General features: G+C 46.7%; 1 protein-coding gene across 1 annotated transcript in view; it reads left to right on the top strand.

The window, feature by feature from the left end:
- LOC149437918 (obscurin-like) overlaps positions 1-18,743 on the top strand; it is a 138,915-nt gene that overhangs the window by 89,464 nt on the left and 30,708 nt on the right. The window contains exons 14-17 of the mRNA XM_089660485.1: positions 1,948-2,025; positions 6,529-9,319; positions 12,549-12,677; positions 17,222-17,329. Coding sequence (XP_089516611.1) covers positions 1,948-2,025; positions 6,529-9,319; positions 12,549-12,677; positions 17,222-17,329 — 3,106 coding nt within the window. The remainder of the gene's footprint in view (positions 1-1,947; positions 2,026-6,528; positions 9,320-12,548; positions 12,678-17,221; positions 17,330-18,743) is intronic.

Raw genomic sequence — 18,743 nt, 5'->3', positions numbered from 1 at the left:
GCAGAACATTCCACTTCTTTCCCTTAAAAAACTCTTTGGTTGCTTTTGCAGTCTGCTTTGGGTCATTGTCCATCTGCACTGTGAAGCGTCCAATGAGTTCTGAAGCATTTGGCTGAATATGAGCAGATAATATTCCCAAAACACTTCACAATTCATCCGGCTGCTTCTGTCAGCAGTCACATCATCAATAAATACAAGAGAACCAGTTCCATTGGCTGCCATACATGCCCACGCCATGACACTACCACCACCATGATCACTGATGAGGTGGTATGCTTAGGATCATGAGCAGTTCCTTCTCCATACTCTTCTCTTCCCATCACTCTGGTACAAGTTGATGTCGGTCTCATCTGTCCATAGGATGTTGTTCCAGAACTGTGAAGGCTTTTTTAGATGTCGTTTGGCAAACTCTAATCTGGCCTTCCTGTTTTTGAGGCTCACCAATGGTTTCCATCTTGTGGTGAACCCTCTGTATTCACTCTGGTGAAGTCTTCTCTTGATTGGTGACTTTGACACACATACACCTACCTCCTGGACAGTGTTCTTGATCTGGCCAACTGTTGTGAAGGGTGTTTTCTTCACCAGGGAAAGAATTCTTCGGTCATCCACCACAGTTGTTTTCCGTGGTCTTCCGGGTCTTTTGGTATTGCTGAGCTCACCGGTGCGTTGCTTCTTTTTAAGAATGTTCCAAACAGTTGTTTTGGCCACGCCTAATGTTTTTGCTGTCTCTCTGATGGGTTTGTTTTGTTTTTTCAGCCTAATGATGGCTTGCTTCACTGATAGTGACAGCTCTTTGGATCTCATCTTGAGAGTTGACAGCAACAGATTCCAAATGCTAATAGCACACTTGAAATGAACTCTGGACCTTTTATCTGCTCATTGTAATTGGGATAATGAGGGAATAACACACACCTGGCCATGGAACAGCTGAGAAGCCAATTGTCCCATTACTTTTGGTCCCTTAACAAGTGGGAGGAACATATGCAAACTGTTGTAATTCCTACACCGTTCACCTGATTTGGATGTAAATACCCTCAAATTAAAGCTGACAGTCTGCAGTTAAAGCACATCTTGTTTGTTTCATTTCAAATCCATTGTGGTGGTGTATAGAGCCAAAAATGTTAGAATTGTGTCGATGTCCCAATATTTATGGACCTGACTGTATATATATATATATATATATCTCCTGTATTAGAGGAATTATTTATATATATAATTATATATATACAGTATATATTGAAATATATTTTGAAATATATTGAATATGGCCAAAATTGTAATATTTCAAATATATGTCAATATATTTCGGAAGAATATTTTTCAAATATATTTTTCTTACATATCGGAAGCATCAAGGTGCCTAGGAATTTTAAGGGATTCCAAATGCCAGTGTACACAGAAGCCACAGCTACCTGTGTTTATAGATTTAAAAACATACATTTAGCATTTGGAAATGAAGGATAATAATAGTAGATTCTAGCCAAAATAAGCTTTAGGGATACTAATGATTCTTTGGGGGAGATGTATTAAACTGGTGCACACAGAATCTGGTGCAGTTGTGCACGGTAACCAATCAACTTCCAGGATTTATATATTTAAAAAATGGAATTTTTGAAATATATAAGATTTTGTGTTTAGAAATTCACATTTAGGACTGCTGCTATATAGGTATCTTATATATAGTTAATTCTTTCACATATATGTTAATTATTTTTTTTCCCTAAATGCAACAGCACCCCTTTTTTCTTCCAGGATTTATAGTCAGCTCTTAATTGAACAAGTTGATTGGTTACTATGCGCAGCTGCACCAGATTCTGTGCGCACCGCTTGTAGTCAATCTCCCCCTTTAAGTTACTCTTCCATTCCATCCATATCCAACAAGTCATCGATGTCTTTATCCCGATGTTAAGAATGATGAAGTTATCAGCGGCTCTGACTTTATTCCAGGAGAGTTCCAGCCCAGAGGACACACAGCCAGTCAGCTCCAAGAACCTCCGATTCCTTGTTGCCCGCAGTAGGTGGCAGGTAAGAGATTCTCTCTCTCCCTTTGTAAATACTGTATTGTGTTTCGGACTACTTTAATTTTTCATCCAATACAGGCAATCCCGGGTTACGAACAAGAAGGCTTCTGTAGGTTGGTTCTTAACCACTTCCAGTCCAGACACTTTCCCCCCCTTCCAGTCCGGACACTTTCCCCCCCTTCCAGTCCGGACACTTTCCCCCCCTTCCAGTCCGGACACTTTCACCCCCCCCTTCCAGTCTGGACACTTTCACCCCCTTCCAGTCCGGACACTTCCCCCCCTTCCAGTCCGGACACTTTCCCCCCCCCTTCCAGTCTGGACACTTTCACCCCCTTCCTGTCCGGACACTTTCACCCCCTTCCAGTCCGGACACTTTCACCCCCTTCCAGTCCGGACACTTTCACCCCCTTCCAGTTCGGACACTTTCCCCCCCTTCCTGTCCGGACACTTTCACCCCCTTTCTGTCCGGACACTTTCACCCCCTTCCTGTCCGGACACTTCCCCCCCCTTCCTGTCCGGACACTTCCCCCCCCCCTTCCAGTCCGGACACTTTCCCCCCCCCCCTTCCAGTCTGGACACTTTCACCCCCTTCCTGTCCGGACACTTTCACCCCCTTCCAGTCCGGACACTTTCACCCCCTTCCAGTCCGGACACTTCCCCCCCCTTCCAGTCCGGACACTTTCACCCCCTTCCTGTCCGGACACTTTCACCCCCTTCCAGTCCGGACACTTTCACCCCCTTCCTGTCCGGACACTTCCCCCCCCTTCCTGTCCGGACACTTCCCCCCCCTTCCAGTCTGGACACTTTCACCCCCCTTCCAGTCCAGACACTTTCACCCCCCTTCCAGTCCGGACACTTTCACCCCCCCTTCCAGTCCGGACACTTTCCCCCCCTTCCAGTCCGGACACTTTCACCCCCCTTCCAGTCCGGACACTTTCCCCCCCTTCCAGTCCAGACACTTTCCCCCCCTTCCAGTCCGGACACTTCCCCCCCCCCCCTTGCAGTCCGGACACTTTCACCGCCCTTCCAGTCCGGACACTTTTCCCCCCTTCCAGTCCGGACACTTTCACCCCCCTTCCAGTCCGGACACTTTCCCCCCCTTCCAGTCCGGACACTCCCCCCCCCTTGCAGTCCGGACACTTTCCCCCTCTTCCAGTCCGGACACTTCCCCCCCCCCCTTTCCAGTCCAGACACTTTCACCCCCTTCCAGTCCGGACACTTCCCCCCCCCTTCCTGTCCGGACACTTCCCCCCCCTTCCTGTCCGGACACTTCCCCCCCCTTCCAGTCCAGACACTTCCCCCCCCTTCCAGTCCGGACACTTTCCCCCCCTTCCAGTCCGGACACTTTCCCCCCCTTCCAGTTCGGACACTTTCCCCCCCTTCCAGTCCGGACACTTTCACCCCCTTCCAGTCCGGACACTTTCCCCCCCTTCCTGTCCGGACACTTTCACCCCCCCTTCCAGTCCGGACACTTTCACCCCCTTCCAGTCCGGACACTTTTACCCCCTTCCAGTCCAGGTCAATTTTCAGCTTTCAGCACTATCACACCTTGAATGACAATTGCGCGGTCATGCAACATTGTACCCATATGAATTTTTAGCATTTTTTTTAGACAGATAAAGCTTTATTTTGGTGGTATTTCCGAGATCGTCAGAGGGGTGACACCAAGTGTTACCGCACCGGGTGACACCAACCCTAGGGAAGCCTCTGTGTAAACCAAGGTATGCCTGTATTAATATCCATTTAGGAATACACTGCAGGTGGGCATGTATCCGCAGATCCGATCCATCTCGAGGGGATCGTCGGCTTGCTTTAAAACTTTCCTTTTGGTGGAGCTCGTGGAGAGGGTCCGGTGTCACCCCGTGTGATAGGTGTCACCCAGTGTGGCGCGCACCCGCTGCACCTGCCTAGGGAAGCCTTTGGGTTTACGAAAGCCTCGGTTAACGTAATTTTCTGTTTCTATTCATTGAAAATAATGGCTCGGTTTACAAATTTTTTTCGCAATACGAACGGATTAATTGAATTTCGATGCATTTACAAATTTTTTTATCATGTCCCTGTACAATATTTATGCCTTTAAAGTGAACTTTATAAAGAGTTTTGAACAGATAAGACTTTTTTTTACTTTTTTATGACCTCCGGATCGGATTAATTGGTTTTCAATGCATTCCTATGGGGTTTACAAATATTTCGCAATACGAAAAGTCCCACAGAATGAATTAAATTCGTAAACTGAGGTATGCCTGTTAATACAAGTGAAAGAACATGGAGAAATCCAAACAAATTACAGAGACTGAATATTTTCTTGCTTTTTTATTTTGTCTAGATCAGCCATTTTCATCGAGGGTTCCATGGAATCCTAGGGTTCCTCCAGAGGTTGCTTGAGCAATGGCTGATTGACCTCCCATGCGATGGTGCCTCCATGGTTCTATGGTCAATGCCACATGGCAGCACCAGTTTCATGAACCCAGTGATCCGTTTTAGCTGTCTGTAATGGCGGAAAAGGTTTCTAGGGGTTCCTTGAGCTAAGGGCGATTGACCTCCCATTTGAGGGTTCCTGCATAGTTCTGGGTCCAACACCACTTGGCAGTGCAAGCAGCATGACACCATTTCACTCTTTCAGCTGTTTGGAAGAGTGGCATTCTTACTACCATTGTAAGGATGGTATTTTTCCCACTAACTACCAATTTAAGGGTCATTCTTCTGCACTGATTCTCAAATAATTAATTTAAGCAGGGGTTCCCTGAGACCCGAATTTTTTTTTCAATGGTTCCTCTAGGGTAAAAAATTCTTGAGAAAGGCTGGAAAGAAATACACTGTAGGTGACATATTTGTCGGACTGAAAGTCAAAAGGGGATTTGCTTCACTCCAGGATGATTTTCTACTACAATTAGGACATATTCATCTTTTCTACAAATAAAGGAATTACAAAAAAAGGGGATTTGCTTAAAGAAAGGAAAATATTTTCTGTACACCTTTTTTTACCCCCAGACGAACCCTCAAAATAGTTTTCAGGAGTCATTGGGAAAATGGTAAGTGGGAAGAATGCCCCACCTACAGTGGTGGCCAGAATGGTTCTCTTGCAGTCATGCCGCTGGCTCTGACACGTGGCGTTGGACCTAGAACCATGTAGGCACCATGAGATGGGAGGTCAGCCAGCTACACCTCAAGGAACCCTTAGCCACCCCTTGAGGAACCCCAGAGTTTCACAGAACCCTGGTGTCAGGGAAGACAATGCTCAGGAGCACATTTATGCGCCAATGCCAATTGTGCAACAGCCGTGCTCGTGTCCATGCGCACCAGCGTGCACACCTGCCACCAGACTAGCGCCAGGTGGGCTATTTAAACCACAACTGCACTAGGAGCCTTTGCCTTCTGGTCTACCACGTTCAGTTATCTGCTATCTGTTGTATCGTGATCCTGTTGCTGAACTGACCTGACTTGACTTCGCATGAACTCTGCCTGCACCGACCTAGCTTACCCTTGGACTACGCCTTTGCCTGTTCCCTTGCTATCTGCCTGATGGTTGCTGACTCCTGGTCTGAACTTTGACTATCCTCTTGCCTGCTACCAGTACTTGATCCGCCTGATAGATCCTGACCTGGCTTGTCTGACTCTGCTACTTCTCCGGCCTGTGACTACCACTTGCTACTAACAGTCTGCAGTTGCAGAGTTCCTGTCGCTCTGCTGCTAGAATTTACCAGCCGCTGCTCCTGCTGATCTGCATCCTCTGCTCACCTGCATCCGCAACCTACCTGCATCCTCTGCTCACCTGCATCCGTAACCTACCTGCACCCTCAGCTCACCTGCATCCTCTGCTCACCTGATTCCACAACCTACAGGCATCCTTTGCTCACCTCCATCCGCAACCTACCTGCATCCTCTGCTCACCTGCACTCGCAGCCTACCTGTGTCCTCAGCTAACCAGCATCCACAACCCACCTGCATCCTCCACTGACCTGCATCCTGGTCATCCAGACTACCCACCTGTCGGCTGACATCGCTGACCTGCCAGGCACTCGTGCCACTCCTGGCTTTCGTGCTTTCTGTTTGCTCTATCAGGGGCACCAAGCAAGAGGTGTAAGAGGATGCCTTCATTTCCACATCAGGCTCCCCACCAGATAGGTGAAACCTGGTTGAGAGTGACTGCTGTAGACTGTAAGCTTGTATGAGTAGAACCAGGGGTGGACTGACCATTCAAGCTCTCGGCACTGACCGAGGGCCTGGGGTCAGTAGGGGGCCCCGTGAAATGCCCCTGGTAACTTTTATAGGCTTTTTTTGGTGTGCTTTGAGTGTGGGCAAGGACACAGGGGCCCCATGATCCCCTATTGCCCGGGGGCCCCATGAGTTGTCAGTCCAACCCTGAGTAGAACCCATTTTACTAACTGGATGCATTGGGGGTGATAGGTCTGTGGAAATGAATTCATAATATTCAATCGTATATTTTAAATGTAATAAGATTTGTGGTTGAATTGATTATTGTTGTTACTCTTGCCTTTGTTTTCAGCGCTCCTTGATGTGCTACAAATCCATCCTGGTGATGAGGTCGATTCCTGAGCTTCTGAATGGAAAGCAGGAGAGTACTTCCTTGGGTGTGCCACGGCATTTAGTGGAATGCAGCAGTTCTTCGAGTAGTAGCGGTTCTTCTTCCGATAATGAGAGTGATGTCAGTCCTACCGCTAGGGACTGTAACCCTTCTCTGGAATTGCACTTATCTATTTTCAAAATGTCTGAAAAAGACGGCTTGCAACAGCCATACACGCCTGAACCTGAAATGGACAAAAACACCAAATGCATAACTCAAGAAGAAGAAAAAATGGAAAGCAAAGATGTAACAATTCATGACACCTCTCCCATGATTGGAACCAAAAGAGAGCACGATAAAGCTTCTGGGTTGGGTGAAAGCCAAGAAGATCTAGAAGATGATGAAAAAATGTTGGTTCATTCCGTAGAAACATCACCAGGAATGTTACCATTGCACAGATCTGCAACTATCGAGGTTGGTGTCCTGGCTTCCAAAAAAGCCAAAACTGGGGCTTTTGTTAGAGGAACTTCTGCAGACAGTGCTTTACGTCTTCCAAAAGGTTCTGAAAAGCCATCATTAGTTTGTGTACCAAGGCAGAGTATCATTAATAGTACCTTTTACAACCAAGCTGGTGAAGGACAGCCTACAGCTCCCAGAGATGGCACATTAAAGGATAAAGACTTCATCAAGCACAGAGAGCGAGCACGTAGGAGTTTAATGAAAGCTGGTTACTCACAAAAAATTTTAAGTGGATTACGAGAGCCTCTGTTGGAGCAGTTTGCAATGGAGCAGAGAATACTATCTCAGGATCCCTCCCAAATGGACCAACTGGGCTCTCTGAAAAAATCTGCTTCTTTTGACCTGGCAAAAGTATCGCTAAGGTCTTCCTTTAAAGTTTCAAGCAGAAGTCGTTCCCTGGATGACTACAGATCAAGACCCTTGAGTGTTTACAAAGGAACCGTTGTAGAAGAAAAAGATCACATTTCCACAAAAACTTCAAAAGAGGCACTTAACAAATCGGATACCGCCATCACTAAACCTCATTCTGAAGAGTTCTGGACTGCACCTCCAAAGAAATCTTCAACACAGAGGCCTCTTTCAGCCCCACCTTCTGATAGGGATAATGCCATTATCGCAGTGTTCCATCAACAACCCTTGCAAGATATGAGTGATAGTAAAGCAAGGTCTTCTTCTGCTGTGCTGGGAGGAGAAGAAAGTACAATAATAACTTTTATTAAGCCAAAACAAGTGACAGAATCCGAATCTCTAGCAAAACCTCACACAGTGGTGATAAAAGATACAGATGTATGGCCAACACCTCAATCTCCGGGAAAAGCCTCTGAAGAAAAGGAACAACCTACAGATTTACAAACTGGAGTGAAGTTTACAGTTCACACAACATCTCAGAGAAATGAATTCCTTGCCTCGGATGTTCCAGTAGAAAAGACATCTGATAGAGTTAATACATTCTTCCCAAAAGATGAGGAGGGAGAAGAAGAGGCTAAGATTTTTGCAGAAGGACAAATACAGATTGTACACTTTAGGGAAGACAACTCAAGAATAGCAGTGATACATCAAAGTGCTGGAGACTTTTCAGCTATATCAAAGGATACCACAACTCAAGAAGAAGTTGCTCAATGCCCCACAATAATGATGCAGTCGGAACCTGTGCCAGATTTAGTCTTTCCAGAAAGAACTCCAACAGAGTTAGTTATAGCAGCCAAACATGATCGTGAACACAAAATAAAACCATACATAGAACAAATGTTCGAGAGAGAAGACAATCTGGTCATTTCTTCATCTCAAACAGAACATGGCATGACTGTTCAGGAAGATAGAGTGCAAATTGCTGGCAAAGACTTGCAGTTCTCAGTATATAAAGATGAGCAAAGTGCTACTATAGATGAACTTGTAGGTGAGATGTCTTCTTTGTCTGAAGAGATGGAGGTGTTGGCCAGTGAACAAAAGGAAACAAGCCAAGGAGACCCTACTTTTCCATCCTTAGTTGACCAAACTGACCAAACCAAGGAACCACCAGGATTGCAAGATGTAGGACATTTCACAGGTGATTCACAAGACATGGAAACAGAGCCCAGTCCTTTGGGCGAGCCTTTGAAGGAACCACCAATCACATCAATCTCACAGTGCAGCTTTTATGAATCTCTATCACAGGCCCATGTGTCACCTGCACCCCTTGAAAACTTTGAAGAGTTCACCATAGAAAGTTGCAGCTCTAGCAAAACTTTTATTTCTCATTCTGATAGCTCCGGGACAGGGAGAAGGTCCGATAATTTCTCTGACTTGGAGGAAACCGGACGACATTCAGAAGTATCGCTGGTGGAGATTGGAGGGATCCATCGTGACGCATCTTCAAATGATTCCGACAAAATGAAGCTTGTTCCATTTGAATTTGAATCTACTCATCTCAATGATTTTTATGATATTTTAACATTTCAGCAAAGCACTGAAGAAAACGTAGCAAACTCACAACCTGAAAAAGACCTTAGTGAAGCTGCGATGGACATCTCCGGTAAAGGGTTGACAAAGGACCCGAAGACCACTACTCCTCTCCAACCACTGCAGCCCTCTGATCCTGGCAAGACTGCACTGAAGGAGCGCAAATCCTCTAGAAAACGTATTAAACTCTTCCGACCTAATGGAAAGTCTGAGTCGACAATGAAATCTGCGGAGTCCAGCCTGAAACAGAAAGTCAAAGCTTCAGTTGCTAACATTTCGCGAATCATCAGAAAAAGGCAAGGAAATGGAAAAGATGGTGAGTACACTGGGAATTAAGGGGTCAGTCAAAACTAGAGGGCTAGAGCCTCTGCAAGATTCTTTCAGATCAGGAAGTGATTGGAAATCTCTCCAGTAGGGACACAGAAAAACAAACATGTTTCGGAAAGTTAGGAGGAGCTACAGCTTGTCGGTACCTTTCTAGAAACATAGAAAGTGATGGCAGAAAAAAGACCAAGCGATCCATCAAGTCTGTCAATATGGTTGTCCCAGGTACAACCACAGTATTCTCTGTACAGGTGTCACAGGGACAGGATGTGAGAGAAAAATTTCCCTAGTGGGGTGACATGAAAAAAAGACAGAAATTTATTTTTTTTCTCATCCTATCCAAAACAAAATATAATTTGTCTAGACTTAAGCATATCTAAACCCAAGAACAAAAATGTAAGATATTGCAGCTTAGTAGGTTTTAGATGTGATGGCTGCAGTGGCGTCCCGAGGCAGATGCGGGGGGTGCGGCCCGCACCGGGTGACATCGACCGAACGGTGTGACACCGGACCCGCTCCATGAAAAGGTAAGTTGTAAAACAAGCCAACGATCCCCGCAGGATAGATTGGATCTGTGGATTGGGGAGCATAATGGATCGGACTCCAATCCATTATGCTCAATCCTCAGATCCGAACCATCCTTTGGGGATCGTCAGCATGCAACCTATACGGGGTGACACCGGACCCGCTCCAAGAAAAGGTAAGTTGTAAAGAAAGCCAACGATCCCCGCAGGATGGATCAGATATGCAGATTGGGGAGCATAATGGATGGGAGTCTGATCCATTATGCTCAATCCACAGATCCGATCCAGTCTGCGGGGATCGTCGGAGGGGGTGTCACCAAGTGTTACCGCACCGGGTGACACCAACCCTAGGGACACCTCTGGATGGCTGCATTAGTTTTCTTTTTTCAGGCTTATTTCCTCTTTATTTTTACTTGGTGATCCTGCCAGCAGCACACTGCCTGTCCTTGGGTAACAATGCTCACTCATTGTACTGTATCTACGGAGGAGAGCAGCATTATCACCCTAGGACATGAAGTGCAATAGAACTACAGAACACTTCCCCTTCTCACATCTCCATAACATAGATGGGAACAGGGGCAGATTGACAACTCACGGGGCCCCCGGGCAATAGGAAATCATGGGGCCCCTGTGTCCTCGCCCACACTCAAACCACACCCAAAAAAGCCTATGAAAGGTACCAGAGGCATCTCATGTGGCCCCCTACTGACCCCAGGCCCTCGGGCAGTGCCCGAGTGCCTATATGGTCAGTCCGCCCCTGGGTGGGAAGTGTTCTGTGGTCTTGATACACTTTCTTATAAATTGTTAAAGTGGTTATAAAGACAGAAGGTTTTCTCACCTTCATGCATTCTATGCATGAAGGTAAAAATCCTTCTATGTCCTGCTACCCTCCCCCCCAGCCCCTCTAATACTTACCTGAGCCCCCTCTCAGTCCAGCAATGTGCACAAGAGCTTCAGCTGTCCTGGGACTCCCTCTTCTCATTGGCTGAGACAGAAGTGCTAACCTACGGCTCCCACTGCTGTCAATCACAGCCAGTGAGCCAATGAGGAGAAAGTGGGGGGCAGGGCTGAGCCACGGCTCTATGTGTCTTATGGACGCATAGAGCCAGGCTTGAGAGCGAGCACGCACGAGTGCCCCTAAAGCAAGCTGCTTGCTATTGGGGGAACTGGTAAAGTGGGAGGAGCCAGGAGCACTGGCGGGGGACCTGAAAAGAAGAGGATCGAGGCTGCTCTGTGCCAATGAGGAGAGAGTGGGGGGTCGGGCTGAGCCACGGCTCTGTGTCTTATGGATCCTTAGAGCCAGGCTTGAGAGTGAGCACGTACGAGTGCCCCCATAGCAAGCAGATTGCTATTGGGGGAACTGGTAAAGAGGGAGGAGTCAGGACCCCAAAAGAAGAGGATCGGGGCTGCTCTGTGCCAATGAGGAGAGAGTGGGGGGTGGGGCTGAGCCACGGCTCTGTCTCTTATGGATGCATAGAGCCAGGCTTGAGAGTGAGCACTCACGAGTGCCTCCATAGTAAGCAGCTTGCTATTGGGGGAACTGGTAAAGGAGGAGGAGCCAGGACCCGAAAAGAAGAGGATCAGGGCTGCTCTGTGCCAATGAGGAGAGAGTGGGGGGTGGGGATGAGCCACGGCTCTATGTGTCTTATGGATGCATAGAGCCAGGCATGAGAGCGAGCACGCACGAGTGCCCCCATAGTAAGCAGCTTGCTATTGGGGGAACTGGTAAAGGAGGAGGAGCCAGGACCCGAAAAGAAGAGGATCGGGGCTGTTCTGTGCAAAATGACTACACAGAACAGGTAAGTATGACTTTTTTTTATTTTTTAAACCAGAGCCTTTAGTACTACTTTAGGACTGGATTTTTGGCAGCATCATTGGGTATTTTGTGTTCTTTTACCTTGCTCCTATACCGTGAAAAAACTTTTATAACTCCCTGTGACATCACCACGTTTAAAAAATGCTGCTGGGAGGTCAGTTGGTATTAACGTCCCCAGAACTATACCTCCCAAGTGTCTCTATTCACAGTGTGCAGGCGGGCCATTTGAAGTCAAGGCAGCAGAATTGTTCTGTTGGGAAAGAAATCAATGTATATCTATGGAGTGGGACAGAGAGCAGCGAGCGGGGGGTAGGTGGTGCTCTGTAGTCCACCAGATTTATACAACAGTCACTCAAGATGCTGATATATGAAAATAAATTTTGGTAAAGGCGGACACATAAGAAGCAATTTCAACGAATAGCCAGGCACCTCAAAGGACCCCTCACCATAGAGGAGGAGCGAGCTCCCCTACACAATTCTATGTGTATATAAAATTTATTTCTCCAGTTCAAATCTCAAATCTTGCGGCCAGGGGTGGACTGACAACTCATGGGGCCCCCGGGCAATAGGGGATCATGGGGCCCCTGTGTCCTTGCCCAAACTCAAAAAAACCTATGAAAAGGTACCATGGGTATCTCATGGGGCCCTCTACTGACCCCGGGCCCTTGGGCAGTGCCTGAGTTTCCAAATGGTCAATCCGATCTCATCCTAGAAAATAATTATTATACTTTCCTAAAAAAGTCCAAAACCATCAGGATTAGCTCATAAAAATGCCCAGAGCACCCAGCTGCGGTATTAGCCGGTAGCCAATCAGAAATAAGGTAGCACAGCACTGTAGTAGCAATTAAATCTGAATCCTGGCTGACAAAAACTGCTTTTAGCCATAGGCACATCCGAAGTACGTAAAGTCCCTGTTCCTGAGCAAGCGACGACCATGGGAGTATCTGTGCCCCCCAAGAAGAAAGGACTGTCCTCCTTCAGACTTCCCTACCTTCCAGTAAAGGACAAAGGTACCAATGGCGTTACCCCGGATGGTTTGTATACAGTTCCTGGGTTCTGTAATAATTCCAAACTTACAAATAAAGCAGATCTAAACTCGATAGCTAAAATCTCACATATATACTGTAAATATGACTGGTGATCAGAGGCGGACTGACAACTCATGGGGCCCCCGGGCAATAGGGGATCATGGGGCCCCTGTGTCCTTGCCCAAACTCAAAAAAGCCTATGAAAAAGGTACCAGTGGCATCTCATGGGGCCCCCTACTGATCCCGGGCCCTCTACTGATCCCGGGCCCTCTACTGATCCCGGGCCCTCGGGCAGTGCCCGAGTTTCCAAATGGTCAGTCCGCCCCTGCTGGTGATCCTGCATGAAGGTCCTTGTTCAGGCACTTCTTAGTCCTCATGCACACGGGACGTTTTTACAGGGGTTCTTTTTGGCTTTTGACATTTTTTTCTACAGCCAGTAAACCCCCCAGCATGTTATCGTATGTCCATACACACATAGACTGGAATCAACATTTTTTGGCTGGGATGTTTTTTGGCTGGAATAAAAACCCAGAACTAGTGGGCTTCTAGAGGCGTGTTTTAGCTGTAAGCCCTCATGCACACGGGACGTTTTTACAGCGGCTGTTTTTGGCTTTTGACGTTTCTTTCTACAGCCAGTAAACCCCCCCCCCCGCATGGTATCCTATGTGTCCATGCACACATAGGCTGTAATCAACTTTTTTGGCACGGACATTTTTTTGGCTGGAAAAAACCCCCCAAAACTAGCAGGTTTCTAGAGGAGTTTTTCAGCTGTTAAAATGCTCTAACACTGAAAAATGCGGCAAAACACGTCAAAATGCCACAAACCGGCATTTTTGGATGCTAAAAAAAGCAAATGCGGGAAAATGCCGCTAATCGCGGCTAAAGACTAATGCAAAACCGCTAAAAAAATGCTGAAACACTGGCGTTTTTAATGTGACTTTACACAGCTAACGTTACCAGCGTTAGCTAAACTTCAAGTGTGCATGAGGGCTTAAAATGCTCTAACGCTGAAAAACGCGGTAAAAGACAGCAAACCGGCATTTTTGGACTTCTTTTGATGAAAAAAATGGATTTCTTTGGTTAAAAAAAACGCTGCAAACGCGGAAAAACATGGGAAAACGCCACTAATTGCGGCTAAATGCTAATGCAAAGACGCTAAAAAAAAGCAGAAAAACACGTTTTTTAAGGTGACTTTACACAGCTAACGTTACCAGCGTCATCAAAACGTCCCGTGTGCGTGAGGACTTATAATGGGGCAACTATTTCCCAATTCCTCTGCATTTTCAGCCTGTTATGTGCACCCCAGCTGATGGACCAACATACACAGTGTGGGCGTGGTTATCCCAGGTGCCCTAAATCACTAGTTGCAATGTTGGACAGAGCGCACCCCTGTTGTTGCATGGTCCCCAAAACCGTAGCTAGCAATGGGGGCAGCTGTTTTGCTTTGTAGCGCCTGTCTCTGGCACTCAGCACTTGCCCAAGGCACACACATCACCTCCTTCCAGGGGTGGACTGACAACTCATGGGGCCCCCGGGCAATAGGGGATTATGGGGCCCCTGTGTCCTTGCCCAAACTCAAAAAAGCCTATGAAATAGGTAACAGGGGCATCTCATGGGGCCCCCTACTGACCCCGGGCCCTCGGGCAGTGCCCGAGTTTCCAAATGGTCAGTCCGCCCCTGCCTCCTTCTTCATTCCGCGTGTCAGTGCTTGCCTCGGGCAGAGACAGATGCTACAAAGCAAAGCTACCATCTCCTTGCTAGCTGCAGGTTCGGCCACTTGTGCAGCAAGTGGGAGGGCACTATGTCCAACAAAGAAACCAATGTTTTAATGGACCTAGGAAGACCATGACCGTACAGTGCGTGTTGTCCCAACAACTTGGCCTACAGACTCCAAGTGTAAGGGACATTCTTCCTACTGACCATCACTGGAAAGGAGCCATTCCTCCCCCTGACCACCAGTGAATTGGTTTTGAGAGGGATTCCCCAAGTCCTGAAAATTATTTTTTATGGTTCCTTTGGCTTCAAAAGGTTGAGAAGCTGGTGTAGCTCAACAAATGCAGCTTGCTCGAAGTCTGAGATACTTTTGAGATCCTTCACAGGTGCATCTTGTGAGAATGTGGAATAGACTCCCTCAAGAGTTGGTTGTGGCCAGCTCAGTGGATTGCTGTAGGAAAGTCCTGGATTTTTTCTTGGATACACAGAATATAACTGGATACTAACATTTATAGGTAAAGCTGATGCAGGGAATATCCGATTGTCTCTTGGGGGATCAGGAAGGAATTTTTTTCCCAGCAGGAGTCAATTGGATCGTGCTTTGCTATTTTTTTATTGCCTTCCTCTGGATCAACTGTGGGTGTAGGATTATAACTTTTTTTTTTTCTATGGTTGAACTGGATGGACTTTTCTCTTTTTTCAGCCAGACTATGAACTACTATCTTCGTTGCTTCAAGCTACTTTTGCTCTCCTGTTTAATTGGAGAGAAAAGCAGGTCCAGCATAATGAAAGCCCATGTACATAGGCAATAACGTCTTCAATAAGCATGCTCCATTTCTACGTCTCATCTCCTCTTCTCTTCCTACCTCCCTAACCCCCCATGTCTTGTAGAAGAGCATTCCCTGTTTCCTGTGAGCCGTGCTGGAGGGTTCTTTCACACAGTCAGCTTTAGACCTTCAGTAAGCATGTTTCATCTCCTAAACCATCCTTTCTCAACCTGTGTAACATTGAGGAACCTTTAGAAAAACGTTCAGGTCTCAGGGAAGTCCTACTAATAACTACTGTATTTACAGATTACAGTATATTAACCAGATAGTCAGTGGGAAGAATGTTCCTTACATTGGTGGTTATTGGGAAAAATGCCCCTTACATTGGTGGCCAGTGGGAAGAATAACCCTCACATTGGTGGTCAGTGGGAAGATTGCCCTTTACATTGGTGGTCTGTGGCAAGAGAGCCCCTTACATTGGTAGTCAGTGGTAAGTATTCCCCTTACATTGATGGTTAATGGGAAGAATACCCCTTACATTGGTGGCCAGTGAGAAGAATGTCCCTTACATTGCTGGTCAGTGGGAAGATTGCCCTTTGCATTGGTGGTCAGTGGGAAGGGAGACCCTTACATTGGTAGTCAGTGGGAAGAAAGTTCTTTACATTGGTGGTAAGTTGGAAGAATGCTCTGTACATTGGTGGTCAGTGGGAAGAATGCTCCTTACATTGGTGGTCAGTAGGAAGAATGCCCCTTCCATTGGTAGTCAGTGAGAAGAATGCCCCTTACATTGGTGGTCAGTGGGAAGAATTTCCCTTAGATTGGTGGTCAGTGGGAAGAATTTCCCTTAGATTGGTGGCCAGTGGGAAGAATGTCCCTTAGATTGGTGGTCAGTGGGAAGAATGTACCTTACATTGGTGGTCAGTGGGAAGAATGTCCTTTACATTGGGGGTCAGTGGGAAAAATGTCCTTTACGTTGGTGGCCAGTGGGAAGAATGTCCCTTACATTGGTGATCAGTGGAAAGAATTTCCCTTACATTGGTGGTCAATGGGAAGAATGTCCCTTACATTGGTGGTCAGTGGGAAGAATGTCCCTTACATTGGTGATCAGTGGGAAGAATGCTCCTTACATTGGTGGTCAGTGGGAAGAATGTCCCTTACATTGGTGGTCAGTGGGAAGAATGACCCTTACATTGGTGGACAGTGGGAAGAATTTCCCTTAGATTGGTGGCCAGTGGGAAGAATTTCCCTTAGATTGGTGGCTAGTGGGAAGAATTTCCCTTACATTGGTGGCCAGTGGGAAGAATGCTCCTTACATTGGTGGTCAGTGGGAAGAATGTCCCTTACATTGGTGGCCAGTGGGAAGAATGCTCCTTACATTGGTGATCAGTGGGAAGAATGCTCCTTACATTGGTGGTCAGTGAGAAGAATGTCCCTTACATTGGTGGTCAGTGGGAAGAATGCTCCTTACATTGGTGGTCAGTGGGAAGAATGTCCCTTACATTGGTCGTCAGTGGGAAGAATGTCCCTTACATTGGTGGTCAGTGGGAAGAATGCTCTCTACATTGGTGGTCAGTGGGAAGAATGTCCCTTACATTGGTGGTCAGTGGGAAGAATGCTCTCTTACATTGGTGGTCAGTGGGAAGAATGTCCCTTACATTGGTGGTCAGTGGGAAGAATGCTCTCTACATTGGTGGTCAGTGGGAAGAATTTCCCTTACATTGGTGGCCAGTGGGAAGAATGACAAATACTAAAAGTATACTCCATTCAGAATGGAAAATGTGGCTTGCTTGTACATGCATAAGACCCACATACTGCATTTTTTTGCATCTTCTGCTTCCTCTTGGAAGTCTGGAAAATCTGTCCTTCCACCCGTCACTCAGGAGTTGAGAAATACTTCCCCTTTCCAACCAATCAAATTCAATATTGCATTTTCTTGACCTTTTCCAGTATCAGTTTGGATTTGATTGGCTGCACTGAGGCAATACAGACTAATGAAGCCATGTACAAATAATTATACTTTTTCACAACGTTTGTCTATCTTTGCAGCGCCGGCTTTTGTGGAGGAACTGACAGACCAGACGGTGGTGGTGGGTCACTTGGTGACTTTATCCTGCAGGACTGCGCAGCCAGTGACCAACGTAGAATGGTTTAAAGGTGAACTGACTTTCTGTTGGATTGGCATTCTATCTGTTTAAAACCAAAAAATAAACTTTCCCAAATTCTTAAAGCTGAGGTTTATTTTGCTTGTATTTTGCCTTCCCTGCTTCCTCCCTCCCTCCTCCCCCCCGAACCAACATTTTAATGACATTTTTAAATATGGGCAGCACAGTGGCTAAATGGTTAGCACTCCCGCCTGGCAGTACTCGGGTCGTTGGTTCAAATCCCAACCACGGCACCACCTGCCTGGAGTTTGCATATTCTCCCTGTGCCTGTGTGGGTTTCCTCCGGGTACTCCGGTTTCCTCCCACACTCCAAAGACATGCTGGTAGGTTAATTGGCTCCTGTCTAAATTGGCCCTAGTATGTGTATGAATGTGAGTTAGGGACCTTAGTTTGTGCGCTCCTTGGGGGCGGGGACTGATGTGAATGTATAATATATATGTAAAGCGTTGCATAAATTGACGGCGCTATATAAGTACCTGAAATAAATAAATAAAAATATACCTATTTTGTTTTCATTACATACCTGTGCTTTTCTATGCAATGCAGACAGATCGTGGCTGGTGGGAGGGGCCGGCAGGGTGCTGTACATAGCTTACCGAAAAAATGACAGCATCCTGCCTCAGTACTCCTCCTGATGCAAGCGGTAGGCTGGCTCTTGGGAGGAGTTATGCAAATATCAAAGTGCCCTGATGGGTGGATGTCAGTCTGGATGAGTGGGCAGAATACGGAAAGGTTTTTTCACAGTAAGAGCTGTGAAAGTATGGAATAGACTCCCTCAAGAGTTGTGGCCAGCTCAGTGGATTGCTGTAGGAAAGTCCTGGATTCTTTCTTGGATACACAGAATATAACTGGATATAACTTTTATAGGGAAAGTTGATCCAGGGAATATCCGATTGCCTCTCGGGGGATCAGGAAGGAATTGTTTCCCCTGCAGGAGCAAATTGGATCGTGCTTTGCTGAGTTTTTTTCCTTCCTCTGGATCAACTGTGGGTGTAGGATTATAACTTTTTTTTTTACATAGTTGTGACTGGATGGACTTTTGTCTTTTTTCAGCCAGACTAACTATGGTCAGGCTGTATTTGCATGCAGACCCCCCACATGTAATGCTGAGCCTCTATAATTGAAAGAACTGAAATCCAATGAATGAAAGGGGCCGGTCAAGGATAGTGATACTGATGCTGGACATCCTCCAGCCAAGAAAAGGAGGCGGAGCTCTATCTGTCTCGCTGCAGCTTCTAATGCACGTTGTGAGAAGCTCACAGTGTGCGGAGAAATCAGAGGAAGCCGTTTCAGTCCAGGAGAGGAGCCGCTACAACTGTGCAAGACTGGAGGGAAGGCCGGAGTTCAAAATCTATTCATGACGTTTGGTATCAAATTGTTTGTAGTGAATTGGTTGCAAAGTTTCC

Source organism: Staurois parvus, unplaced genomic scaffold, assembly GCF_062004578.1.
Source record: "Staurois parvus isolate SC_StPar_1 unplaced genomic scaffold, SC_StPar_1.0 ptg001245l, whole genome shotgun sequence".
In the NCBI taxonomy this organism is placed as follows: Eukaryota; Metazoa; Chordata; class Amphibia; order Anura; family Ranidae; genus Staurois; species Staurois parvus.
The sequence above is the reverse complement of the archived record's forward strand: the minus strand, read 5'-3'. Positions and strand labels throughout refer to the sequence as shown.